This window comes from Selaginella moellendorffii, unplaced genomic scaffold (genome assembly GCF_000143415.4).
Source record: "Selaginella moellendorffii unplaced genomic scaffold, v1.0 SELMOscaffold_18, whole genome shotgun sequence".
NCBI classification, from domain to species: Eukaryota; Viridiplantae; Streptophyta; class Lycopodiopsida; order Selaginellales; family Selaginellaceae; genus Selaginella; species Selaginella moellendorffii.
This window is the reverse complement of record NW_003314279.1, coordinates 2,046,630-2,071,089: the sequence shown is the minus strand read 5'-3', so window position 1 is coordinate 2,071,089 and position 24,460 is coordinate 2,046,630. Positions and strand designations below refer to the sequence as shown.

The 24,460-nt window shown below is 47.9% G+C and overlaps 5 protein-coding genes, 1 long non-coding RNA gene and 1 pseudogene across 8 annotated transcripts; 2 read left to right on the top strand and 5 right to left on the bottom strand.

Annotated features, from left to right (window-relative positions):
* LOC9640623 overlaps positions 1 to 291 on the top strand; it is a 4,130-nt pseudogene extending 3,839 nt beyond the window's left edge.
* Positions 292 to 335: 44 nt separating this feature from the next.
* LOC112346887 lies at positions 336 to 670 on the top strand. The gene is made up of 3 exons (XR_002992597.1): positions 336 to 388; positions 438 to 497; positions 550 to 670. It is a non-coding gene; the product is annotated as an uncharacterized LOC112346887 (long non-coding RNA).
* Positions 671 to 10,233: 9,563 nt separating this feature from the next.
* LOC9640622 (phosphopantothenate--cysteine ligase 2) lies at positions 10,234 to 12,113 on the bottom strand. Of its 2 annotated transcripts, XM_024676737.1 has the most exons (6): positions 12,045 to 12,113; positions 11,683 to 11,990; positions 11,478 to 11,630; positions 11,323 to 11,418; positions 11,135 to 11,254; positions 10,234 to 11,065 (listed from the first exon to the last, which is right to left on the bottom strand). In XM_024676737.1, exons 4-6 carry the CDS (start codon positions 11,398 to 11,400, stop codon positions 10,709 to 10,711), a joined length of 555 nt encoding a protein of 184 aa, XP_024532505.1. In that variant the 5' UTR covers positions 11,401 to 11,418; positions 11,478 to 11,630; positions 11,683 to 11,990; positions 12,045 to 12,113; the 3' UTR covers positions 10,234 to 10,708. The 2 variants fall into 2 exon arrangements, with proteins under 2 accessions (XP_024532505.1, XP_024532504.1); XM_024676736.1 differs by having other exon boundaries at positions 10,234 to 11,254.
* A 72-nt stretch (positions 12,114 to 12,185) lies between these two features.
* On the bottom strand, positions 12,186 to 13,382 carry LOC112346892 (pentatricopeptide repeat-containing protein At4g02750-like). Its single transcript, XM_024676750.1, has 2 exons — positions 12,825 to 13,382; positions 12,186 to 12,674 (listed from the first exon to the last, which is right to left on the bottom strand). The coding sequence occupies exons 1-2, from the start codon at positions 13,380 to 13,382 to the stop codon at positions 12,186 to 12,188; spliced, it is 1,047 nt and encodes a 348-aa protein (XP_024532518.1).
* LOC9640620 ((+)-germacrene D synthase-like) lies at positions 13,320 to 14,893 on the bottom strand. Its single transcript, XM_002971930.2, has one exon. It carries the CDS (start codon positions 14,757 to 14,759, stop codon positions 13,713 to 13,715), a length of 1,047 nt encoding a protein of 348 aa, XP_002971976.1. The 5' UTR covers positions 14,760 to 14,893; the 3' UTR covers positions 13,320 to 13,712.
* A 344-nt stretch (positions 14,894 to 15,237) lies between these two features.
* LOC9640618 (pentatricopeptide repeat-containing protein At5g39710) lies at positions 15,238 to 19,741 on the bottom strand. The gene is made up of 6 exons (XM_024676749.1): positions 19,666 to 19,741; positions 19,328 to 19,467; positions 19,129 to 19,206; positions 18,577 to 19,036; positions 18,250 to 18,477; positions 15,238 to 18,012 (listed from the first exon to the last, which is right to left on the bottom strand). Exons 1-6 carry the CDS (start codon positions 19,739 to 19,741, stop codon positions 15,431 to 15,433), a joined length of 3,564 nt encoding a protein of 1,187 aa, XP_024532517.1. The 3' UTR covers positions 15,238 to 15,430.
* Positions 19,742 to 22,384: 2,643 nt separating this feature from the next.
* Positions 22,385 to 24,401, bottom strand: LOC9650375 (F-box/WD-40 repeat-containing protein At3g52030). 2 transcript variants are annotated; one of them, XR_002992596.1, is made up of 11 exons: positions 24,260 to 24,401; positions 24,032 to 24,199; positions 23,928 to 23,982; positions 23,768 to 23,860; positions 23,624 to 23,724; positions 23,475 to 23,564; positions 23,289 to 23,428; positions 23,143 to 23,227; positions 22,737 to 23,084; positions 22,542 to 22,686; positions 22,385 to 22,488 (listed from the first exon to the last, which is right to left on the bottom strand). XR_002992596.1 is itself a non-coding variant. In XM_024676731.1 (10 exons), the coding sequence occupies exons 1-9, from the start codon at positions 24,376 to 24,378 to the stop codon at positions 22,760 to 22,762; spliced, it is 1,176 nt and encodes a 391-aa protein (XP_024532499.1). In that variant the 5' UTR covers positions 24,379 to 24,401; the 3' UTR covers positions 22,404 to 22,686; positions 22,737 to 22,759. The 2 variants fall into 2 exon arrangements, 1 of the variants encoding a protein (XP_024532499.1); XM_024676731.1 differs by having other exon boundaries at positions 22,404 to 22,686.
* Positions 24,402 to 24,460: the final 59 nt, after the last annotated feature.

Genomic DNA, 24,460 nt, shown 5'->3' with positions numbered 1-24,460 from the left:
TTTCAGCTCGGGGAGTCGAGGAGCAGCCTCCACAGAGTGCGTTATTCTTTCTACTCATTCTTCTTTTATGATTTTTTCTTTTTTTTTTGTTGCAAGGTACTTCCTGGCAAGTGACTATGATGTTGATTTGCCTTCATCGGAGGCAAGCAGCACTCTGTTTTTTCTTTTGCAAATGGCTACTTTCATGAAATACTTTTTAGAGGATCTATGCAGCCATTTTGCCGCTCGCTGCCGGATAATCCCATACAAGAATGTCTCGAGCCTGTGGATGGATCAATCTGGGGTAAGTGAAATCTGCCATTTATTTCTTCGAGAGTTTAACTCCCGCTTCGCAGCACGAGAAAAATGGTTTGATGTTGTGACTCGGGAAGTCACAGGACATCATTCTGTAAGCTCAGTTCTTGTTTCTCTTCTTGAGTTCTTAAGAATCAAAACAGGCGGTGCTCCAGAAGAAGCTCTTGAAGCTCGAGTTCACTACGCTCTTTGAGTACCTCCAAGTAAGAAATGTGCAGTGCAAACGCTGGTTTCTATGATGGTTTTTCGTGGCAGATTTAGAGATTGTTAGAGCTGCCATGAAACCAGTTGGCAGGCATGCTATGTTTTACTTTGCAGCGGCTGTCTCCGACTTCTACATCCCCTGGAACTCCATGGTAAGAACTTCTCGTCTTCTCTTGTTGGTGGAAATCTCAAAAATAATCTTCTCTAAGATGGATAACAAGATCCTGTCAAAACTATCTCACCGAAAAATTAAATGTTTAAAGTATCTAGGGCTAAATATATTCAGGGGGCAAAGCAATCAGTTCCTTAAATGAATGAAACCACTTTTAGGGTTGGCAGGTCCTTTGTGCTCTCCCAAACCCTAGGAGGAGCGCAGGGTTTTGGTAAATTTATATGGAATAATAAAAGGGGATTACTCTAGGAAAACTAATGTCGATTATACCTATATAGTGGGTGATAATATAAGAATTAGAGAGTCTAAAGCTAAAGTAAATATTGATGGATAAATTAGTGAAGTATTTAAGAGCTAACTTTAATTCTAACAATTTTAATCTTTCTTTAACTTGTCAGATAGATTTATTTGTAAGCTTTTTCTAGAGTCTTTATATGTGAGTTTTAATCCAAGATCAAATAATATATAGAGCTTTTCACTTAGGTTCTTTTATTTAGAGTGTAAAAAATGTCTAAGGCATTCTCATGCAATTCTAAGTAATGCAGATAAATCTTTCTTACATGGCTAGATAAATCTTAGATAAAGCTTTTCAACGAGCTCTAAATTTTTTTTTTAGGAATTGGCAGTTACAAAATCTTTATATTTTTTATTTGGATATGTGTTTGTTAGATTTAGTGAGTGTTTTGAGAGTATTTGAGTGAGATTTTTAAATTTACTTTTTTACAAGATTGTTATACATGTTTTTAGAGTTTGGTTTCATGATTTCTACAAAAAGTTTAAAGGTCTTTTTTTAAAGCTTTTTGTTGGTTTATGCTTATATTTCATGTTTAATCATCTCTTTTGATTGAGAAATTTTTACTTGAATGGAGAACAACATCTAATATATAGTAAGTGTATAAGAGGTTATAAAGTGTTATAAAAAGTGATTTTAAAATCCTTGAGTGTTTAGCAAGCATAAAACCTTGTAGTATATACATAATTTTTGCATTTAGTGCATTTTAAAAGTTTGATGTCTATTCATATGCATTAGTCAAGTGTTGTTAAAAGTACCACATGTTGTTAAAGACAAGATGCCCATAGTGATTGAGTTGGCGCTCAATGAGCTTAAGGAGAATTGAGCACTCAGTGGTATCGTTAGTGGTGCGAAGAATATAAAGTTGATACATACAATATTGCAAGATGTTGGAACTCCATTTAGAACTTTGGCTTTAGTGACCATAGTGAGTTGAACGACAACCACTTGCAAACAACACAACCCTAGCTTCATCCTCCATAGATTATCATGAGAATGACAGTCTGGGGCATTGAGCCAAACATGGTGACTTACAACAGCTTGATCCATGGCTTTTTCATGACCAACAGGGTAGACTCCGTACTTTTGCTGATGGAAGAGATGACAGCAACAGGGTGCCTTCTGGATATCAACACATACAACACACTTATTGACGGCCTTTGCAAGACAGGAAGGGTGCTGGAAGCGAACAGGCTGTTGGAGAAATGAAGGCCAAGTTTTGCAATCCAGATGTTATCACGTACAGCTGCTTGATTGGTGGGTTTTGTAAGCTGGATAGGATCAACATGGCTTGCACGTTGTTCGATGACATGCTCAAGTAGGCAGCCCTCCCTGAAAGAGTATTTCATTGATTCGGTACTATATTATTAAAATTAAACATAATTTTGTTGTATAAATATGGTATATAGTAGATATAATAAGAAATATTCATCAATAAATACCGTCTTTGTACAACAAAATTATTTTTGTTTAGGGTTTGGGATTTAAAATAATTTGAACCTGGTGCATTGTATCATCTTGGGATCAGTTATCTAATTTCTTTATATATATATATATATATATATATATATATATATATATATAAAACAATATCACTTAAACATCCTTAAATTTTTGTTGAATTTAACACTTTATTCTCTATTTTCCACAATATTGTGAATGCATTAGCATAGAGATTTATCTCTTTAATTATTTATCAAGATCACTTATTAGTTGCTCATTGCATTTAGAATTGTGTTTGTTTTTCATTCTTATTTATGTTGCCCAAGAGGTATCTGAAATATATAATTGTAAATATTTTTCATTATTCGGTTTGATGGTTAAATTTGTTCATATATCTTAAAATAATTAGGGCCACCTACTGCAATCTCTTTGATGTTTGCACCACTACTCTAATTTTGTATTAAATCTTTAAATTTAATAGTCTTTGGAGAAAGACTGGAAAAGGATGTGATTTTTCAGTTGTTATTCTCCCGTCACAATTATAATTGAAAACATTTTCCATCATAAAAAAAGGGCCTTACAAAGTATGCATTGTTTTTCCAATGTTGCTCACATTTACACATTAAACCCCTTTTTTTTTGTTTGTTTTTTTTTTTTTTTTTGTCTCACTGCTCTACTAACAGTAGTTACAAGAACACAAGAAATCATATGACAGGAATTGCCAGTAGTAGACAGACTATCACTGATTTCACATAGATAGGTCACTGAAGATCGTGTGTACTCACATTCAAGATTGACAATTTATGAGGAGCTTTCAACTGCCAGGTACCAAAACAGGCTCTCGGCTGTGGATGATGCAGTTGCACTTGAGAGCGATGTCTTCATGTTCACGCATGATGGAAACATGGCTTCATTCTACATTTATAGTTTCTCTAATTCTCTAACTCATTCCACTCTCCTCCAGGTGAAAGCTTATTTGGCTCATTGATAGCTATGGAGCTGGGAATATGTCTTGGGATGAATTTGCGTTTCAAGTGAAAATGCTGCACAAAGTGAGGACAGGTCCAGCTCTAAGAGTTCCCACTCTTGTCCCAAAGCACAAAGACTATTTATTTGACAACCCATTTCCTGGTTGCATATGTGACAACAACAGCAGCGCCAGGGAAATGTAGAGCGCTCTTTAATATGTACAAAATCTGGGTTTTTCATGGCACGGTATGTAGATTTATCATGATTGAAATTTTCCAAGCACAGCACCACCTCCAGGACCTGTTGTCTCTCAAGTTGAGAACTTTGAGGTTGGATCCACCAGCGATGGCTGAAGCCAGTGCCACCCAACTCCAGTCGATGAGAAGAGAAAGTTCTCGAGCTGGACAACCTTCTCGATGAGCCTGGTGAGAGATCTGGCTCCTTGATCACCGGTCAAGTTGTTGTGGAAGTGGAAGAGCTTGAGAGAGATGGTGGTGGTGACGATCTCCCATGCAGCACAATGGAGATCCCATTGTTCATAAAAGAGAGCTCCTTGAGCAATTCCTGGGACTTTAGCAGCGGCACGAAGGCCCTCACACCCTTCTCACTGTCCAAGACGTTTAAAACGCCTGCACAAGCATATGCATCGCCTCCAGTGCCTTCTCCTCTGGCCGCCCAGCAACAATGTCAGAGAAATATCCAGGAGCGAGGATTTCACCTTTGAGAGAAATCTGCCGAAGCTCTTGTTACTGAAGAAAATATTGGAGTAGCACGATGTTCCCAGCGGCAGAGGAAAGCTCTCTGCCCGGCCGAAATTGTTCATCTTTCCAATTCAGATTCCCCCAGCACATCTAGCATCATCTGGCTCGCCTCTCGAGCATAGATCTTCACCACTACCACAGAATCGCCGCCAGCGAAGCCTGGAAAGCTGCCTGGATCCCACAGTAGTGAACAATGGTTACCTTTCAGTGACTGCCAATGGGGGCTCAATCAAATGCGCATGGGGGTATGCTTCCGAGACTCATTTTTTTCAAAGAAACCAAAGCTAGAGGTTTTTCTGCTTGATGTAGATTTGCGACATGGTTGCTGTATGAATGCAACCCTTGTCGTTCCTGTATTTAGCAACATAAATTTATGCTCTCCAATCATTGAGGCATTTTATGTAAGGATTTGCAAAATCCTTGACAAAACACATATTATAATGAAGAAGGAAAATCAATTTAAAATCCACTTTTTAACTACAAATCAGTGGTATTGGCATCCCATGTTCATCTTCCACTATTAAAGCACAATTCTACCATGGAAATGTTGGACAAGATATACACCCCACAGTTGTGGGAATCTATTTCCACTTCAAAACCATCCTCCTACCTTGAAGTCTAATCTTCGTGCTATAACCCACACAGCACAAAGATATATATCAATTGTGAATTGTGTAACATATTGTGTACCTTTTGCAAATTTTTCATATTTGTTGTCATAGTTGATTCAATTTACAGTTGTTCCTGATTAATACTCGCTTCCACCCTTTGTTTCATGCTACCATGACAATTCTATCGCGAAGGGCCTACGTGATTGTAGCGCATGTGATCATGGGATGAGATTTGGATATACTATCACTGTGGATCCTTGGAACCTTGGGGATAAATGGGGATAAAATAGCCACTAAAGGCTCTCTCATCAAGCAATTACCTCTTTTCTAGTTGGCTTAAGGGGAGAGAAATAAGGTGTGCTACAGTTGGTATCGGAGCAAATGGCACGAGTTCGATTCCCATTGATTAGTAGCTACTTAAAAATATAATATACCCTTGAGCAAGGTATATTTTTACCCTTAAATTGTGAAAATATACCTACCTCTAAATTTGAAATTATACGTATTGGATATCCATACGTACGTCCATTCTCTTGTGTGGAGTATCCACGGATGAAGGTATCCACCATAGGACTGCAGTAATTGCGGTACATCCTTCCTCTTGTGTGCCTTCCTCTTGTGTGGGACTGTGGTACAAGTGCAGTACGTCCTTCCTCTTGTGTGGGACTGTGGTACGGGTGGATGACTAGTTGCCTTCCTCTGTAGACTAGTCTCTACACACTAACATTGACAGCTCTAATATAGAGTTTATAGACTAACACTGACATTGACAGCTCTGATACAGAGTCTATAGACTAACATTGACATTGACAGCTCTGAAGGGCAAGTACGTCCTTCCTCTTGTGTGGGACTGTGGTACGGGTGCAGTACATCCTTCCTCTTGTGTGGGACTGTGGTACGGGTGGATGACTAGTTGCCTTCTTCTGTAGACTAGTTTCTACACACTAACATTGACAGCTCTGATATAGAGTTTATAGACTAACACTGATATTGACAGCTCTGATATAGAGTCTGTAGACTAACACTGACATTGACAGCTCTGAAGGGCAATGTCCTCTCTGAAGGGGGCTCTTGGCTCAGCTGGTCTATGCTAGTCAATAGTCAATGAGGACAAGGACTCTTGGCTTAGCTGGTCTACGCTAGTCAATAGTCAATGAGGACATTGACTAGCATAAAGGACGAGGACTCTTGGCTCAGCTGGTCTACATTAGTCAATAGTCAATGAGGACATTGACATCTCTGAAGGGGGGGTGAGTGTAGCGCATGTGATCATGGGATGAGATTTGAATATACTGTCATCGTGGATCCTTGGAACCTTGGGGGATAAATAGGGATAAAATAGCCATTAATGGCTCTCTTATCAAGTAATTGCCCCTTTTCTAGTTGGCTTAAGGGGAGAGAGATAAAGTATGCTACAGTGATTACACAATGTTTTGTCAGTGTCAAACATTAAGGGAAGAGAGATAAAGTGTGCTACAGTGATCACACAATGCTTTGTCAGTGTCAAACATTAAGGGGAGAGAGATAAGGTGTGCTACAGTGATCACACAATACTTCGTCAGTCTCAAACAAGAAGTAATTAACTCTGACTGTCCTATTCGGCTCACTTTGCGTCCTTGTATTTTACATATCAAAAGAAAAATATTAAAAAAGCAATAGCTCTAATCTTCAAAAACTTACCTTAATTTACCACTATTATCTTAGTGTTCTTGTAAATTTCAAAGTGTTCTTTCGTGATTGTTCTCAACTCATAGCCAATGATGAGAGGTGCTTGAGGCAAGGTACTATAGTCTGGGTTAATGATAAATGAGCATGCAAACCTTCTGTGAGACACAAAATCCCTAGGCCCCAAAGTGGAGCCGGAAGGGTGCCACGTGGTAGTGGCCGAAGCGAAAGCCAAACGAGCGTAACACATTTGGACTAAAAGCTCCAACTTGATAGGTCGAGAGCGGGAGTGGAACTCCCAACAAAGTGCTCGAGGAATGAGCACGAAACAAGCAATAAGCAAGGCTCTAAAAAGGGACCCAAAAAGGACTAACACATGACACATGGAAGTGTCCAAGATGGACCCGAGATGGAGTCCAAGATGGAGTCCGAGGTGGACCCGAGGTGGAGTCTGAGATGGAGTCCGAGATGGAGTCCGAGATGGGGTCCGAGTTGGACCCGAGATGGAGTCCGAGATGGAGTCCGAGAAGGAGTCTGAGATGGACCGAGATGGAGTCTGAGATGGAGTCTGAGATGGACCCGAGATGGAGTCTGAGATGGAGTCTGAGATGGAGTCTGAGATGGAGTCCGAGATGAAGTCCAAGACGGAGTCTGAGATGGACCCGAGATGGAGTTCGAGATGGACCGAGACGGAGTCCGAGATGGACCCGAGATGGAGTTCGAGATGGACCGAGACGGAGTCCGAGATGGAGTCTGAGACGGAGTCCGAGATGGAGTTCGAGAAGGACCCGAGATGGAGTCCGAGGTTGAGACCGAGGCCGGGACCGAGACCGGGACCGAGACTGAGACCGAGACTGCAACCGGGACCGGGACCGGGACCAAGACCGAGACCAAGGCCGAGGCCGAGCCCGAGACCGAGTCCGAGTCCGAGTCCGAGTCCGAGTCCGAGTCCAAGTCCAAGTTTGAGTCTAAGAGGGTGAAAGCCCAAAGTGCTCGTCTCCCAAACTCTGGGGGGTTTGGTGAGCTCCAAAAGTATAGTAAGGGGGAGGATTGCAGTGGAGCCAGTTTGGCCAGGAAAGGCCAGTTTGGCCCAGGAAGGCTAGACCCAGTATTGGGTGATGAACTGACCACTGGGAAGTCTAAGACTAGAGTGAATACGGACCGACAAGCGGGGTAGTCTGGTGAAGTGTTCAAGAGCCGGCTTTAGTTCCCCCGGGAGATCGACTGGCCGATGCTCCCAGTCCAAGTGTGGGTGGCACTACCTACTTGGATACTAAGCGTGGCTCAACGGAACCTCGCTCTAAGCCCATGGCTAGAGCACCCAAAGACAGAAGGTGGGGAGAGCACCCAGGAGGCCCGCATAGGGCTGCGGTGTTCCAAAATGATGTCCCAAAGTCCCAGACTATGGAAGGGAAGAGCAGTGATCCTCTGGTGACCAATGACACGGTCATGTGGTGAGGAAGTCCCAAAGGACAGTGGGACTTAGTGGTTGGGCCTGTGGGCCTTGATCCAGTGGTAGTGTTGGTGAATATGGCCATGCACAGAAAAGGATCTTGGTGGGGACTGTTAAAGGGATATTGGGGAAGGTTGTTTCCCATGTCTGCAGGCATCCTAAAGATGCTAAGGAGTGGATCTGGGATGACCACTCATGGACGGACGGCCCAGTCTTGGAGAGACGGGATTGTGATGCAAGTGGTATTGTACCACCAGTGTGGCAAAAGTGAATGGGCATGGCCTTGGCGTAACAGGCCAATATGTTAGTGGTACCTTTGGGTGTCAGTCTTGGGACTGGACACGTGGAGCATTTGGACCAAGTGCAAGGGTTGAGTGGCATGGATGCCATTCTCGGGACTAGCAAATCCCAAGTCCTGAATTGAACTTAAGGAAGTTGTGAATGAGATTCCTCCAAGTGGTCAGAGGTGTGGTTAAGTGACTAAAGTAGAATGGAAAATTTAATTGCTTACACCTTCATGATAGACCAAATGCTAAAATGTGAATGAAAGTCAGCCAAGGACATTTGACCATTCCCCACTTGGAGCATATCGGGATCTAAAAGAGAAAACTTGAGAAATTTATGCAAAGCTAACCACTGATCTCACCGTTCCAGCCTCTGGGACCAGTGTGAGATGCCCACAAATTATTGTCATCCACTAGCAAGTCTATTCTACAAGCGAAACTAGTCAGAAAAGGGAAAAAGAAGAAGAACTTTACTGTGGCCATCTGTCTTTCATGTCAAATGATGTCTGCCAGCTATTCACATACTTCCCAGCCCACACGGCTGGATGATATTCTCCCCTATGCACAGAAACATGACCTCTCATATTGCAAGAGATAGCAAGAAGAAAAAATTACCATTCACACATTGCATTCACACTCCTGAACTATTTATGTTTGCAGCCTGGTGCACTGCAAGTTATTGATGCCATGGCAAAAGAGGTAGTAGATGCAATTTTCCACATTGGAGACTTAAGCTATGCTACTAGCTTCCTTGCGGAATGGGACCATTTCCTGGAGATGATCGAGCTGTGAGAAGAAATAACTCAAGTGACACTTTGAAACGGAACAAAATCAGCATGTTTACTGTACCCACATTCATGCATCTCGAAACTTGTGCCCCTCTGAAGCAACTCGGTGGCATTTGTCATTCTCCTGGAAAATGTCTGCAAATGATAAGCTGTTCATTAGAAAAAGAAAAAAAGAACTCTCTATCTTCCAACAAGGTTCACCAGATCACTGCCTGTCCTTTTGAGATCCCACATCCCACATCCAGGGGAGCAACAATGAGAACTTTCGACTTTCATACCACTGCCACATCCTCAATCTCTGTATAGGCAAAAAAATGTCTTCTATTCTATGTCTTCTTCCACAATTCTACAACTGACCTCTTCCAGAATAAGATGTGAAGCCAGCTTAAGCTTGCCATGCATCTATCTCTGGACTCTCCTGCTCTTCCATTGCAATGGGTGGTGCTTTCCTTGGGCAGTCGCAGCTCTGGCCAGGACCAACATATGTCTTCGCCAGGTTTGCTTTTCCTCATCTCTTCATTTACACTCGTATAGCAGTAAAGTTCCTCGTTTCCACAGGTGACGGCCAAAGGAATCTTTGTCACCATAGCCGAGCACAACATGACCAACTTTTGCGCTGCTCCCATGGTGCTCAACACGATCATAAGTGTGGCAACGGGCTCAACGTTCTCGTGGCTCCAACACAGGCAAGTCAGGATTGTTACACGACACACCCTCACCACGTAGACATTAGGGTTTTCCTGTTCTGTCCGCTAGCGCGGTGCGCTTTGATCCCGATTTGTCTCATGGTATCGGAGCTGGGATAGCACTATAGAAGGAAAGGCATCCATCCGCAAGTTTGATGGAGAAGGGTTTACATAGCAAGTACAACCTCCACACATATGAACACTTTTACATAAGAAGATTAACACATTCCCTCGTTATAGTGAGTCCAGCAATAGACTCAGCTATCATGGTCCAAAAGAACTGTTAAAATCTTATCCTTCACACCCTAAGTCAATTGGATCCAACTGACCAAAGGGTGTCAGCTTGAAAAACGATACTTTGTTTCCCTCCAAGCTGCATACTGCCCAATAAGGTGTTGAAGGAAATAACATCCCAAGCAAGCATGAGGAAAAACATTGCATTCCAAGACACGTCTGGCATTTGATGAAAGAAACTGATTCGGAAAACTGAAGATGCTGCTGATAACATTGCATTCCAATATGATAAGGAACACTATCAAGCATCAGTTTCGACAGTGACAATGCCCGGCACAAAAATTTTAGCATTCCAGGATACTTGATCCCTTCCCGGCATAGCATCAAAGGAAAGCTTAGCGGATCCAATTGCCCCGCTCGGCATAAGAAATTAGCTGAGCATTTGTAAGAAGCACTAGCAAGGGATTTCAAGGACAGCTTGTCCGCCTATTCTACTGCTCATCAGATGCCACAGACTCTGGCCAAGGACACGAGATCACGCTCCACACGAGATCTCGCTCAAGCATCACTTCAAACATCCCTCGCGCTGAACTTGGCGCCAACAAGATGCCCCCTACAAGATTCTTTGAGCATCTCTCTAGAAATTTTAAGCTCTTTAACAAGATGCATATGCCACAGTTGGCCACAATGTCTCTGACCCATGGCATCGCCAAGGTGGCCATTCCGTGCGTATAATACCAACATGGCCGTCCGTGACCTTTGTGGATGTCCGTTTTGGGCATATGCCAAGAACAAGAGATCAAACAAGACCCCTCAAAAACCAAGAGAGCATCGGTCGCATCTTCCATACATTTATATGAGGAGATTGGAGAGGAAGACCTGGGAGCCGGCAAGTGTTTGAGACAAGGAAGAACTCGCGAGTGAGTGGACTTGACCTGTGGAGGATTTGATGGGACGAGCGCAAGGCTCTCGTGCTGCTGCCAAATTCATGCTTGTTGCTGCTGGAGATACATGGCCGACCAGAAAATTCACCAGCGGCAACTCTATGTCGGAGCAGTCACCCTTTTCCAAAACCATCTCTACTTTTCTTGTCACAATCACGACCCTGTTCTTCCTCGTGTCGAGCTCGTTGCCGACCACCGCGTGCATGCCATACTTGCAAAGCGACGAGCGTACTTTCTTGAGGAGTATGTCCACGTCCGTTTCCAGCTGATACGATATAAAACTTTGCTCGATTGAGCTGCTATAGAGGAGAAGAGTAAAGAGGAAATGAAAAACCTTGAACGAGACGCAAAAGGCCTCCGGAGCCCAATGCTTTCGTAACAATCCAAGCATCTTTGGAACCGGAGCGAGCTGCATTGTCATCGAGCCGTCATCCGACTGGATCTTGTGCTCCATCTGGATAGAGAAGATTATTTTTGAGATTTCCACCGAAAACAAAACGAGAGAAGACGAGAAGTTCTTACCATGGAGTTCCAGGGGACGTAGAAGTCGGAGACAGCCGCTGCAAAGTAAAACATAGCATGCCTGCCAACTGGTTTCATGGCAGCTCCAACAATCTTCTAAAATGTGCCACGAAAAACCGTCATACAAACCAGAGTTTGCGCGGCACGTTTCTTACTTGGAGGTACTCGAAGAGCGTAGTGAACTCGAGCTTCAAGAGCTTCTTCTGGAGCACCGCCTGTTTTGATTCTTAAGAACTCAAGAAGAGAAACAAGAACTGAGCTATGTCCTGTGACTGCCCGAGTGACAGCATCAAACCATTTTTCTCGTGCTGCGAAGCGGGAGTTAAACTCTCGAAGAAATAAAAGGCAGATTTCGCTTACCCCGGATTGATCCATCCACAGGCTCGAGACATTCTTGTATGGGATTAGCCGGCAGCGAGCGGCAAAATGGCTGCATAGATCCTCTAAAAAGTATTTCACGAAAGTAGCATCACCATTTGCAAAAGAAAAAAAGAGTGCTGCTTGCCTCCGATGAAGGAAAATCACAGCAGTCACTTGCAAGGAAGTGCCTTGAAAAAAAAAATCATAAAAAAAGAATGAGAAGAAAGAATAACGCACTCTGCTCCTCGACTACCCGAGCTGAAATTGTCAATGACCCTAACACATGTAACAATGGCAATGCGCCTCCTCTAGAATCACGCGATTCAGCTCCAAAATACGAGAAATGGTAGTAAGGATAAAACCTGGCCGATGGCCGATGCCGCCTTCCAGATGTCCAAGAAGCGATTCAAACTCGCGACCACATCGTCGCGGCGTCGGAGAGGCGGGGCCCTAAATTCGATAACCCATTTTATAGAGGTAAAGTTTCGGAAAAGTAGTAAGAATCATGAGGAGCGTGCGAGCAGCACAAGAGCAGCTCCATCGCTGGGGCCCGAAAGCAAAGCTCGTTTCGTCACTCGAGCACCGTTTTTCCAGATTCTATCGCCTCTGGAAGAACTTAGCATGGACGTCCAGTCCCACGAGTTGGGAAGAAAAGGCATGGTTTGCACAAGCTCTTCCGCCGCATGCAGGTATCCCGCTCGCCCCAGCATGTCCACGATGCAGCAGTAGTGTTGCTTTCTCGCCGCCACCCCGTAATCCAGACGCATGGAGTTGAAGTAGGAGCCGCCGACATTGGGCTCGCCCACTTGGCTGCTCGCCATCAGCACCAAAGTGAAGCAGGAATCGTCGGGCATCTCCACTATCTTCATCTCTTCGAAGGAATCAAACACGTCGCTGGGGCTGCTGGCTTGGGCATATGCGGTCAGCATTACACTGAAGGATTCAACGCTGCGCAGGGGCATCGTTTGGAACACCTTCCTTGCAAGAGAAAGCTGCCCGTTTTGGGCATATGCCGAGAGCATTGCGTTCCACGACACCAAGTTCTTGTATGGCATTTCGTGAAAGACTCTTCTAGCCCCGGTAAGATTCCCTTGCAAGGAGTGTGATGTTAGCAGCGTGTTCCAGGTTGCAAGATTCCATGCCGGCATTTTGTCGAGGATTTTCGTGGTTTCGTCCAGGAGGCCGCACTGGGAAAGTCCCGTGGCTATGGCGTTCCAACACACGGCATCTACGTACGGAAGAGAATCAAAGAGGCAGCTGGCTTCCTCAAGGCGTTGGCTTTGGGTGTAGGCGACGAGCAGCGTTGTGACGGAGACAAGATCGTGCTGTGGCATTTGATCGTGAAAGAAGCGCTCGGACTCTTTCAGGAGGCCGCAGTGGACGTAGCCGGAGAGGATTGCGGTGCAAGTCGAGAAATTCCTCACACGCATGGCGTGGAAGAGCTCCAGAGAAGACTCCAGATGCCCGTGACGGGAGAATGCTGCAATTGCGCAAGTGCACGAGACGACATCGTGCTCCGGCATCTCTTCAAAAGTGCTTTCCACATCCGCGAATTGAGATAAAGCCCCCAGCATCGTCGTCCACGACACCAAGTTGCGAGCAGGCATTTTGCTAAATACTACCTTGGCAGAATCAAGATGCCCATTTTCGGCAAAGGCAAAAAGCACCGCGTTTACAGAGAAAAGATCGTGCTCTGGCATCAAGTTTGTAACAGATTGTATTTCTTGCTTTGGCCTCTCTGGGAGGCAACAGAAATCATAGCAGTAAATGACACGAGACTCCAGCACGGCATGCAGCTGAAGAGCCTTCGCGCTTCATCAAAATGCCCGTTTTTGCAGAAGGCAACCAGCAAAAGATCCCAACTGAACTTGTCCCTCTTGGCCATACCATGGAAGATCTGAGCTGCATGCTTGATGTTACCACATCTACCGTGCATTTCAATTTGCTTGTTCAGGACGAAAACACTGCTTAGATATGAATTTCTAAAACACTCCATGAGAGAAATTATTAATTACTATTTGAGCAACAATCTAGAGTTGGAAGGTCGCTGATTTTTCTGGAGGAGGGATCCACCCAATTCCATGGTATCTAGCGCTCGTCCATGCCCATTCTACGTTTCCGGCCATCCACACCTCTATCCCGTTCACATAGTCCATGACTCCTTGCTTCATGGCAAGCCCACTTGAAACGATCTCATGCTTTGTCTGGGCGAAATCCTTCTCCACATCCTCCACCATGCTCGCAACCTTGCCAATTGCCTCGTTCAAGCCACACTTACAATTGCTGGCGAGAATGGGCACGGCATTGAGGTAGTATCCTTTCGCCCACTCCTTCCTGAACGAGATCATGTCATTGTGGAGCGCAATGTGGTGCGTCCCAATCTCCTCAACCTTGCGTATGAGAGGATGATCCAGCACGCCACGCTCCTCCAGCCTAAGTTGCAGTAAACCATCAATCAGAGCAAAGCAAGGAGCAACACCAGATGTGATCTCTCTCAGCCAGAGGTACGTATCCAAGTTGGGAATGATTTGCTTGCGAAGCCAGCTCGATTCAATCTCAAACATGTCGAGCACCTTGGTCAGAGCATCCACGAATCGGCCTGATTCATCCACTATATGGAGGAACAATTCTTCCAAGACCTCAGATAACATCTTCATTTGCCTCAGCAGCTCCGGATTTTTCACTGGAAGCGTGGCCTCGTCGAATTTTCCCTTTAAAACCATCTTGTATGCAGTTGTCACATTCCTCATGTCCGACGAGGAGATCTCCGGGCTATCCAGAATGTCATCTGCAAGAAAGTACCAAGCGAAGAACTTTCCAACCGGAACAATCTTCTCGTATGGAATGGTCGGGTAAACATAAGCCGCGAGCAATCCAAGCCTGCTTTCTTGAACAAACACAGCTTTCTCGCTTCCAGGTTGCAACTTCAGAAACTCGGCGCACCACGCATTGATCTGAGACTCGGCCTTTGCATCGTACAGAGGATTCAGCACTGGAGAGGCAAGGAGTTTACACACTGGTGGAATGGAATATCTTTTCTCTGCTGCGAAAATGCTCACAATGGATGAAACAGCCATGAAAGAAGAGTCCTACATGAACTTTAAACTGTAAAAGAGGGCTTTATAAATAAAAATAGAAACTGAACAGTTGAATGGTTGTTTTCTTGCTTGTGTTGCTCATGTTGTTCATGTAGTACGTAGTTGAATCTACATAAGGCTAAGAAAGAATTGGTACAATAAGTGGGAACCTTTGGTTGTTCATGTAGTACGTAGTTGAATCTACATAAGGCTAAGAAAGAATTGGTACAATAAGTGGGAACCTTTGGTTGTTCATGTAGTACGTAATTGAATAGACATAAGGCTAAAAAAAATTGGAACGTGGTTGAATAGACAAAAATGAAAAATTTGTGGCTTACGATCAAGAACTTTCAAAAAAATCAAGAAGGAAAAAATGAAAGTTAACAATCAGGTGAAAAAGTGATGCTGGTGGTCCATCTATTATGGATGTGATCTAGGGAATCATTTTTTGCTAAAGAGATGCTAGAATTCTCACGGGTTGAAAAAGTCAATGACATTCTATTATGACACGATGGATAATATAGCCTTTGCCTTATCGCTAGCAAATGAGTGGTATCGAACATAAGTTTTACGGCCACTGTTGTTGATTTCTGCAAAAGCCTTAGGAAACATACCAGGAGAACATCTATAGTATTCACACAATATTCAGGATTTGTGATTACAATCTCTTTTTACTGGCCTTTGTTACCAAGTAATTCGTCTGCGAGCGCGTTTGCCTCTTCGTGCCTCCCTTCTCTTGCTAGCTCCTGGATCACCGCCTCGTAAGCCTCGGCATTTGGCCTGCTTTTCCTCGAGAGCGTCATCTCTTCCAAAACTTCCATGGCTTTGCCGAGCTCCTTCCCCTGGCACAGCCCCCTGATCAACGCCACATAGATATCGTGGCGAGGAGGCGTGCCACTCTGCTTGATGGCCTCGAGAAGCTCCAGAGCTGCGCTCATTCTCCCTGTTCTACACAGCCCGTCCATCATCACCCGGTACGCGAACATATCCGCCTTGCAGTTCTCGTCGCGCTCCAGTCTCTCGAGGATCTTGCGAGCCTCTTCCAGGTCCCCAGTCCCACAGAAGCCACCGATCAAGCTCCTGTACGTGATAACGTTCGGCTGGACGCCGTTGCCAACCATCTCCTCCAACAGCCTGTAAGCCACCGTCGGCTTCCCAGCTCTGCAGAACGCGTCAATGAGAGCGGTGTAAGTCACCACGTTGGGCTGGCATCCCCGCTTGGCCATTCGCTTGAGAACTCTGCGCGCCTCCACCATTCTTCCGACTTTGCAGAAGCCGTCGACCAGGCTTGTGTAAGTATACACGTCCGGAGAGCAGTCACTGGCAACCATCTCTTCCAGAAGCCTCTCGGCATCATCCACCAGTCCAGCATTACAGTATCCTTCCACTAGTGTCGAGAAAGTGACGACATCGGGGAGGACTGCCTGCTTGAGCATGTCATCGAACAACGTGCGAGCCATGTCGATTCTCTCCAGCTTACAAAACCCGCCGATCAAGCAGCTGTACGTGATAACATCCGGGTTGCAAAACTTGGCCTTCATGTCTCCAAACAGCCTGTTCGCTTCCGGCGCCCTTCCCGTCTTGCAAAGTCCGTCAATAAGTGTGTTGTAGGTGATGATATCCGGAAGGCACCCTGTTGCTGTCATCTCTTCCATTAGCAAAAGTGCGGAGTCTACCCCGTTGGTCATGCAAAAGCCATGGATCAAGCTGTTGTAAGTCACCACGTTTGGCTCAATGCCCCGGACTATCATTCTCTTGAAAACCTCTTGAGCGTCTCGCACCTGGCCAGTCTTGCAAAGCCCGTCGATCAGGCTGCTGTAAGTGATCACGTTGGGAGTGCAGTTCCGGTCCTCCATCGTCTCCAAAACCTGTTGCGCCTCTTGCAAACGGTCCCCTTTGCACAGTCCATCCATGAGTGCCGTGAAAGTGACAACGTCAGGCTCGCAGGAGTTCTCTCGCATTTTCTCAAAGAGCTTGCAAGCCTCGTCCAGCCTTCCAGCCTTGCAAAGCCCAGCGATGAGAGTGCTGTAAGCTACAACGTCCGGAGGACAATCACCGTTGCTGTTATCCTCGAAGACTTTCAAAGCCATATCGATCTTCCCAGTCTTGCAAAGCCCAGCCATGAGGGTGTCATAGCTGAACTTGTCCGGCTGGAGCCCCCGTTCCCTCATCTCGTCCAAAAGCTCATAAGCCTCGTCCATGAGCCCATTGCGGCACAGCCCCGAGAGCAGCGTGTTGTAAGTCACAAGGTTTGGCATGCAGCCGTTCTCCACCATTTGCCGGAAGAGCTTGTAAGCCGTGTCAACCTTTGTCTGCCGGCAGAATCCATGGATAACCGTGCTGTAAGTCACCACATTTGGAGCAAGCCCCGACTCTTTCATCTCCTTGAGCAGCAAGTAGGCTCTGTGCACCTTGTGTACCTTGCAAAATCCATTGATCAGCACATTGTAAGTCCACTCGTTAGGCACAGTACCTTTCTTCTTCATCTTCGCGAAATAGGTGGTGGCCTCGGGCAGGCGATTCGCCTTGCAGAGGCCATCGATCATAATGGTCCACGTGATCACATTCTTTTCACATTCCATGCTTCTAAAGTAGTCGAGAGCCTTTGCGGTGTTCCTGGCCTTGCAGAGAGCATGGATGACGAAGTTGTAAATCGCGGCATCTGGGACGGGCCCGGATTCTCTCATCTCCTCCAGGAGCTCGCAAGCCTTGTCCAGATCCCCGGACTTACACAGGCCCTGGATCACCACAGCATACGTGAAGACGTTGGGCGTGATCCCGGGAGGCCACCCGTTCTTAAGGATGTGGCAAGTCTCATCGATCCGGCGAGCCCGCAGCAGCGCCTCAAACAGGCGATTGTAGGTGTAGACGTTGTGATCGAAGCCCTGCTGCTTGCTCGCCCAGTGGAAGAAGCGCAGCGCGGCATCTGGGTCGGACATCCTCTCTAGGACACGCCCCGCCACACGAGGACACAGCGCTACACCCTCCAGATCCTGTGATTTCCCCCCCGGCGACGAGAAGGCACTCACCAGCTTGGCGACTCTCGTCTCGATCTGCTTGGACGCCTCCTCGGCACCGCGCACGCTGAAAATCTCGTCGGCACCAGTGGCACAGGACGGCGCCACCGCCGCCGAAGCCGATGCCCCTGCTCGGGACGTTCGAAACACTCCGATCGAGACGCCGCATTGCGGGAGAGGCGGAGAATGCGCGCTCCACAAGATCGCGGTCGCCATAAACCCTAGCCCCAAGAACCCTAAAAATGAGAGAATATGCGGGTGATTTGAATTCAAAAAAGCAGAGAAGTGGAATATACCCTTGGGCGGGCTATTTGATTTGAAAAAAGGAAGAAATAAGAACTTTGCTCTCGTCTTTGCTCAGCGATGGTGGCTCCGGCGTCGATTTCTAGACGCCGATGACGAAGACGAAGTCGTCGTCCTATTGCGATCCATCATCGCAGCGCGGCTGCTGCCGCTCGAGGAGCTTCCACCACCACGGGGCGCAAAGTATGGCGATGTGGCTCCTCGGTAGCTCCTGGGCGGCGGAGCCACACCGAGGTGATGGCGGTGACGGGGTTGGTAATGCTGCTGGCGGCTGCTGCCGCCGTGAGCGCGATGCTGCTGCTGCTGCTGGTGATGAGAGTGGCTGCTCCCACCGCTGCTGCTCGTGTGATGATCTCGGCTGCTAGCGGCAGAGGACGAAGACGACGATCCCCCAAAGACTCGGAAGAGAAACAGCATCGTCCACAAGTTGCGGTCCACACCCGCGACGGGCGAGCCGCTAGCACCGCTGCCGCCGCCGCCACCACCACCACCGCCACCACTGCCACCACCGCCAACGCCAGCGTTGTTGTCGTGGAACTGGTCCTCGTCGTCGTCCTCGTCCTCGTCGTCGTGCTCGTGCTCCAGATCGAACTCGTGCTCGTGCTCCTCGTCCCGCTCCTCGTCCTCCTCGTCGCCATCCTCGATCACGTAGTCCCCGACGATAGTCGCCCCCGGCATCGCCGACTGGATGGTGCTGAAAACGTCGCCCAAGTCCCTCTGGCTCTCGAGCCGCCACCAGTCCCTCTGGCGAGCCGGATCAACCTCCGAGGGGCGAGCGTAAGGATGCACATATCTGGCGTGCTTGCGCAGCTGGTCGTAAGCCCCGACGTACGCGCACGAGTCGTGAGCGCAGCCCCGCCGCTTCACGTTGAGCTTCTGCCGGGCTCTCTCCACCACCTTCCAGCCGCTAACTTTGCCCCGGCACAGCGGGCACACGAGCTCCAAGCCTTTGCAAGCCTTGTATAGCTCGATATGTCCGGATATGTCTGTCGGTCCTCTAGCGGCGGAGGTGGCGGCGGAGCGAGCAGCCGGTGAGTTCAGAGATGCGCCGCCGCCGCTGGTGATGAAGGTGTTGACGCTGGCGTTGCTGGGTGACTGAGCTTTCGCGTGAGCTTTGATGTACTGGTCTAGACAGTTTGCGTGGCGATAGCTGGTATCGCACATATAGGGGCGGCAGCCTTTGTCCGAGGAGGAGCACAGGAGGAGCACTGCGTTGTGGGGTGACTCCATGCATATCGGGCAAGTCACGTCCTCCCACTCGGCGGTGTCCTCCTGCTTGGGCGATGCCCCCCGCGTTGTCGAGTAAGGCTTGTAAAACAAATCATGAGACTTATTTGAGAAAGTGCTGCTACTTTTATCCTTTGGCATTCTGAGAGAGATTTCACTACCTGTTATACAACTATGCCACTGTCAACAACCATTAAAAACGAGGAACCAGAAAAACGAAGCAAAGCAAAACGAAGAACACTGAAGCCACACTCAAGCTCCAGCACACAAAGCAAGCGGGCAAGCAATACGAGAGAGAACAGCGGTGTGATAGTCAAAGAAGTAATGACACGAGGCACACTCACAAAAGGCACACTCACAAGAAAAAGCAAAGAGTCGATCGAGATCGAAGTTTTCAGGTAAAATAAGAGGATCTTTCTCCAGTATGTGTCTCATACACAGTTTTTGATATCCAGTAGCATTTTTCCCAGCGTGCTTTGTAGGGTCTTTTTTTTTTTCCTCCGCCTCACAGGAACAAACACAAGGTGTTTGCCCAATTGCTTTTCTCCGCTAACTTTACAAACTCTTAGAAAACTCAAGAAGTAGCGGACATGCAGCCCTGCAATTTTGTCGAGCTAAGGAAAACAAGGCAAAATTCTCGCAGATCGGGGCAATTCACGAAAGGGCCGGACCAAAGAAAACGAAAGGAAAAAAGAAAGAACGAAAGAAAAAAATTCGACCTTGAACAGAGAGAGCACGGGAGGATTTACAGTACCTCGAGTTGCGAGAGCGGATCTATCGCGGCGCCCACGGCCGCTCCAAGGCGCTGTGGATTCTTGTCTCAAAGGAATTGAAACCCTAGAGGCTCATGGGCAAGAGCCCTAAAAATGGAGTGTGACTTTTTTAAAATGCGGCAAAGTTACTCTAAAATTCTGGCCTTGGCAGATCAACGGCCCAGATTTTGCCAGGCGTTGGAATAAATGGCCCGCGAGGATCAAACCCATATCCCGCGCTACCGGTATTTTGAAGTAGAAAACAAAGATTTAGTGCCGGTGTGCTGCATTGATTCAGAGAGTGGTGGGGAGAGAATTTTAGGGTTCTTCGCTTCCATGCCAGCGCGCGCGCGCGCCCGCGCCATAAGCTGACCATTCTTTCTTTGCGATCGCCGCGGTAAGCTGTTGTTTCTTGACCGCGGCGGCATTTTCTTGATGTTTGGAGCTGGGTATTTCGGCAGGGAGATGGGCAGGATGTTTGATGCGACCGAGAAGCCGAGCTCGAGGCTGCTCAAGCCGCCCGGATCGAAGGCCGCGGCGAGCCAGTCGCGATCGGGGCCAGCGAGCTACAATGCAGGCAAAGACGCAGCGCCACGGCCGGAGGCGGGGGAATGGAGGCGATATTTCACGCACTCCCAGGGTTTTGAGCAGCCAAAGGTCGCGAAGAACAACGCGAAGAACAGCAAGAAGAAGGATCATCCGATTCGGCAGCAGGAGCAGCAACAGCAGCAGCAGAGGTTTTGGGGCTGGCGCTTCTTCCACTACCGGGCATTCGATTGCGTCTTCTCCATCCACATCCACGCCATTCGCGATCTCCCCGTCTACCTCACGCACGGCATCCTCCTCGAGGTCCACTGCCTGCGCAAGGCGCGTTCTTCCAAGACTCTGGCGTCGCGGGCGCTCAATGGCAGCGTTGAATTCGAGGAGACGCTCCATCTCCACTCCAAGGTGAGGGCGTCCAGGGCTTCGCCGCACGCCATCAAGCACCCGGTGTCCAAGTCGTTCCAGCTGCTCATCGTGTCGAGCTTCGATCAGGCGGTTCTTGGCGAGCTCACGCTCGACCTCGGCAGCATTCTCCCAGCCGCGATCGGCGACACCGCCGACTTTGCCGCCTCGAGCGCCTGGACTGCCGCTTTCATGATCAGTGCTTCCGAGAACCTCAAAGGCGCCAGTGTGGTCGCAAGCATTGGCTACGAGTTTGTCAACTTCTCCAAAAGCAGTGGTGGTGGTGGCGGTGCTGCGACAACCGCTGTTCCAGCTCCTTCAAATCCATCCATCCGAACCGAGAGCTGCCGATTCGCCAACGAGCAGCAGCACAATCGCCCAGCACTCTGGCGGCGGCTCCGTCCTCTCAGCGGCCTCGTCAACGTCTCGTCCACGCTCTTTGCCCGCTCCGAGTCGCTCAAGTCGATGCCCGATCTCGCAGGCCTCGCGCAGGAGGCGTGCTCGTCTTCTTGCTCGGACAACGACCAAGGTGGCGAAGATCACAACCAAGACGAGGAGGACCTGAGAACCGCCCCGGACAGCCGCCTCGACTCCATGCTTTGCTCTCTCGTGCAAGCACAGATCCAGAGCACCTCCGACGCATCATCAAAGCGACGCGAGAAGAAGCCGACTATCGAAGAGCCCGTGGAGATCTCCAAAGAAGACTACAGCCTGGACGACTCAACCGGCTCGGAGGAAGAGGTGGATTCCATAGCAGAGACGGGCAAGGAGCTTGCCATCGCCAAAGTCACACCGAAGATCCATGAGGACCACACCGCTGATAGCACTGACCGCTCTGCCACTAACATTTACGACGAGGCCAACTCGGTCGCGCGACAGTTCCTCAAGATGCTCGAAGAAGGCGACGAGTCCGCTCAAGCCCCCGAGCCTCTGGGATCCCCAGTCTACGAAGGCAACTGGATATTGGCACCCATCCCGGAAGAGGAGGACGAAGGCGACGCCGCCTCCACGCGCTACATCCCCATAGCCGCCCCGGTTCCAAAGCTCCAGCTTCCTTCCTCCAGCCCAGAGCCGGCGATGGACTCCGTCGACTTCCAGGCGTTCGTCCCGACCTGGAAGAAAGAGGACGACCTGGATCTGGCGTGCATCATGAAAGCTGCCGAGGTCGAGCTCCACAGAGCCACCACGCACGTCATGAAGACGCGAGCTGGACTAGTGGAGGATGTGGAGACGGAGGCCTTCATGCGGAGGTGGGGGCTGGGTGAGACAGCAGCACTTCACGATCGTCGCAGCGAAGATCGTTCTTCCGGTAGCTTGGGAGCTATACGTACGGTAAAACTTCCTTCTAGGCAGTAACTTAGTCGATCTATTAGACAAGGCGGATCATAAGCGTACCCATATAATTGTTTGAGCGTTGAGCTTGACGGCTATTTCAAAGCATGTTGCGACTCTTATACTCAAGTTAAGCCATTGTCTCGCTCACATCTGGAGACACAGTAGAAAAAATTGGTGCTAGAGATTGCTAGGAAAACGAGAACCTGGTGCTGGCTGCTAGACAACAGTCGTGCGGTTCGAGGATTCCAGGAAAGTTATACGCATTCCAAAGACCGGAAAAGCCGAGAAACTTTGCTTGAAAGCAATGCAGCGGACTAGTCTCTGGATTTTCATGTTCTGTTGAAATGTCTGGGATGATTTGGCGTTAGGAAACAAGAAAAAAGCAAGGAGAGTATTACCTTGATAACGAAGTTGATTAGATCTAACACGCTTGGCAGATGGCGAAGCCGACGCGGGTACGTCCTTGATCAAATATCCACCTTGTCACGGTGCCATCGGCATGACACGACACGAACCGAGTATGTCCCAGCCTCGCTGATAAAACTGGAGAAGAGTGACCGTCGCGCGTAAACGTACGAAAGGTGCGGCCGGTGTCGCTATTGATAAGATGCAGCTTGCCATCGTTTCCCCCGATCAGAATCGCCTTTATCATGCATGAATTGTCGAGTGTATAGGTTGGCCAGTGGATGCTGTTGATTGGACCGTTACTACTGCGCCTAGACCACAAAGGCCGCCTACCTCCGACTCTACAAAAGAAAAAACGTTGAAACTAGCTGAAAACCAAGCAGTTGGAAGAGATTGTACCGGATATCGAAGCAATCTATGTCGCCCAATACAGTTCCAACGATGAGCTCAATCCTGTCCTTTCCCACATGAAGGCAGGAAATGCCTGTTGGTAAGGGGATGAGCTATCAAGTTCATAGAAGTTGCGAAGGGTTGAGCGACTGCACCTGAAGAAGCCGGAAAGTAGTTTCGAACGTTCTCTCCCGACAAAGGATCCCACAGTCGCACGGAGCAGTCATAGGAGCCGCTAACTAGTACACTGGGCTTATTTAAAGATCTGATACACGTTACCTTTTCCGTGTGGTGCCTGCAAAGAACGTCTGAGAGTTTCATTCAACAAAAAAGGAACGCACCTTAAGAGCATCGAGCAGCGACCAGTGTACATGTCAAAAATCCTTACTGTGCCATCCGCACAGCCCACCGCTAACTCAGGATCGATGCAGCTAACAGAAAGGAAAACAATCAAGAAAAAACATTTCAAGCTTCGATAGCGTAGTCTTACTGCATAGAATGCAAGCGTTGGTTGTGACCTCCAAGAACTCGAAGAGTTTCGCGGTTCCCACGTTTCCATATGTGGACATCCTTGCCAGCCGCTGCGAATATCTGGATGGAAGTCTTTGAATTGGCCAGCAACTAGAGAACTTACTCTGCTTCCATCAAACTTAACAGCTGCGACGCTATCTGGAACTCTGTATTCTTCCATGCATTGCATGGAATCCATCGACCAAACACTAACAGTCTGCCACCATGAAATAAAGCATTAAAAGCAAGAAAACGTAAGAAATTTTTTTTCTAGACGAGCTTACATTATCACTGGAACCTGTTGCAAGTGTGTCCATCGACCAGTGACAGCAGTTCACTCTGGAGAAACTTCGGGCTGGAAAATCACAAGACGAAAATTAGAGCTTACCTGCCAGAGTGAGCTTGAGAAGAAAGAACGCTCGGGTTGCATGTAAAAAGTCGATCAAACTGCTCCGTTCTGATCATAATCTCTTTGCAACGCGAGGGATCGCTATACAGTAAACCCCCATGTCTACTGCATGCGTCTTTCATGAGCTGTGAAGTTACTAGCCTGTGCCTGGAGCAAGGCATTGAATCGATCAGGGACATATTTCCTGCAAGCTCGATCGAGACTCACCATTGGGAGCAGACCGCAGCGCATCTGGCAAGCGATCGCGGCAGCAGCAGCCGAAAAATGGCGATGAGCGTGTCGTCGTCGAGCAAAACCTCTCTTCTCTTCTCCTCCGCCATAGCCATGCCTTCGATATTTCTAGGGCTTGCCCGCGCGATGGGCCAAAAACTTTTAAAGGCCACGTGGCGCGAAATTTAGGGCATATTC

What these genes read in the sequence shown, in the direction of transcription:
- LOC9650375 (XM_024676731.1), bottom strand. Translation starts at nt 24,378, where the DNA reads ATGGCTATGGCGGAGGAGAAGAGAAGAGAGGTTTTGCTCGACGACGAC. An exon ending in GCTGCGGTCTGCTCCCAATG is followed by an intron (nt 24,200 to 24,259) that starts GTGAGTCTCGAT and finishes GCCTTGCTCCAG; the next exon opens with GCACAGGCTAGTAACTTCAC. An exon ending in TTAAGTTTGATGGAAGCAGA is followed by an intron (nt 23,725 to 23,767) that starts GTAAGTTCTCTA and finishes ACTTCCATCCAG; the next exon opens with ATATTCGCAGCGGCTGGCAA.
- LOC9640622 (XM_024676736.1), bottom strand. Translation starts at nt 11,400, where the DNA reads ATGAAACCAGTTGGCAGGCATGCTATGTTTTACTTTGCAGCGGCTGTC. An exon ending in ACGTCCCCTGGAACTCCATG is followed by an intron (nt 11,255 to 11,322) that starts GTAAGAACTTCT and finishes TTCTCTATCCAG; the next exon opens with ATGGAGCACAAGATCCAGTC.
- LOC9640620 (XM_002971930.2), bottom strand. Translation starts at nt 14,759, where the DNA reads ATGGCTGTTTCATCCATTGTGAGCATTTTCGCAGCAGAGAAAAGATAT.
- LOC9640618 (XM_024676749.1), bottom strand. Translation starts at nt 19,741, where the DNA reads ATGAGACACATACTGGAGAAAGATCCTCTTATTTTACCTGAAAACTTC. An exon ending in TCGACTCTTTGCTTTTTCTT is followed by an intron (nt 19,468 to 19,665) that starts GTGAGTGTGCCT and finishes GTTGTATAACAG; the next exon opens with GTAGTGAAATCTCTCTCAGA. An exon ending in GCCATACTTTGCGCCCCGTG is followed by an intron (nt 18,013 to 18,249) that starts GTGGTGGAAGCT and finishes TCTCATTTTTAG; the next exon opens with GGTTCTTGGGGCTAGGGTTT.
- LOC112346892 (XM_024676750.1), bottom strand. Translation starts at nt 13,382, where the DNA reads ATGCCAGAGCACGATCTTTTCTCTGTAAACGCGGTGCTTTTTGCCTTT. An exon ending in AAATCCTCGACAAAATGCCG is followed by an intron (nt 12,675 to 12,824) that starts GCATGGAATCTT and finishes CAAAACGGGCAG; the next exon opens with CTTTCTCTTGCAAGGAAGGT.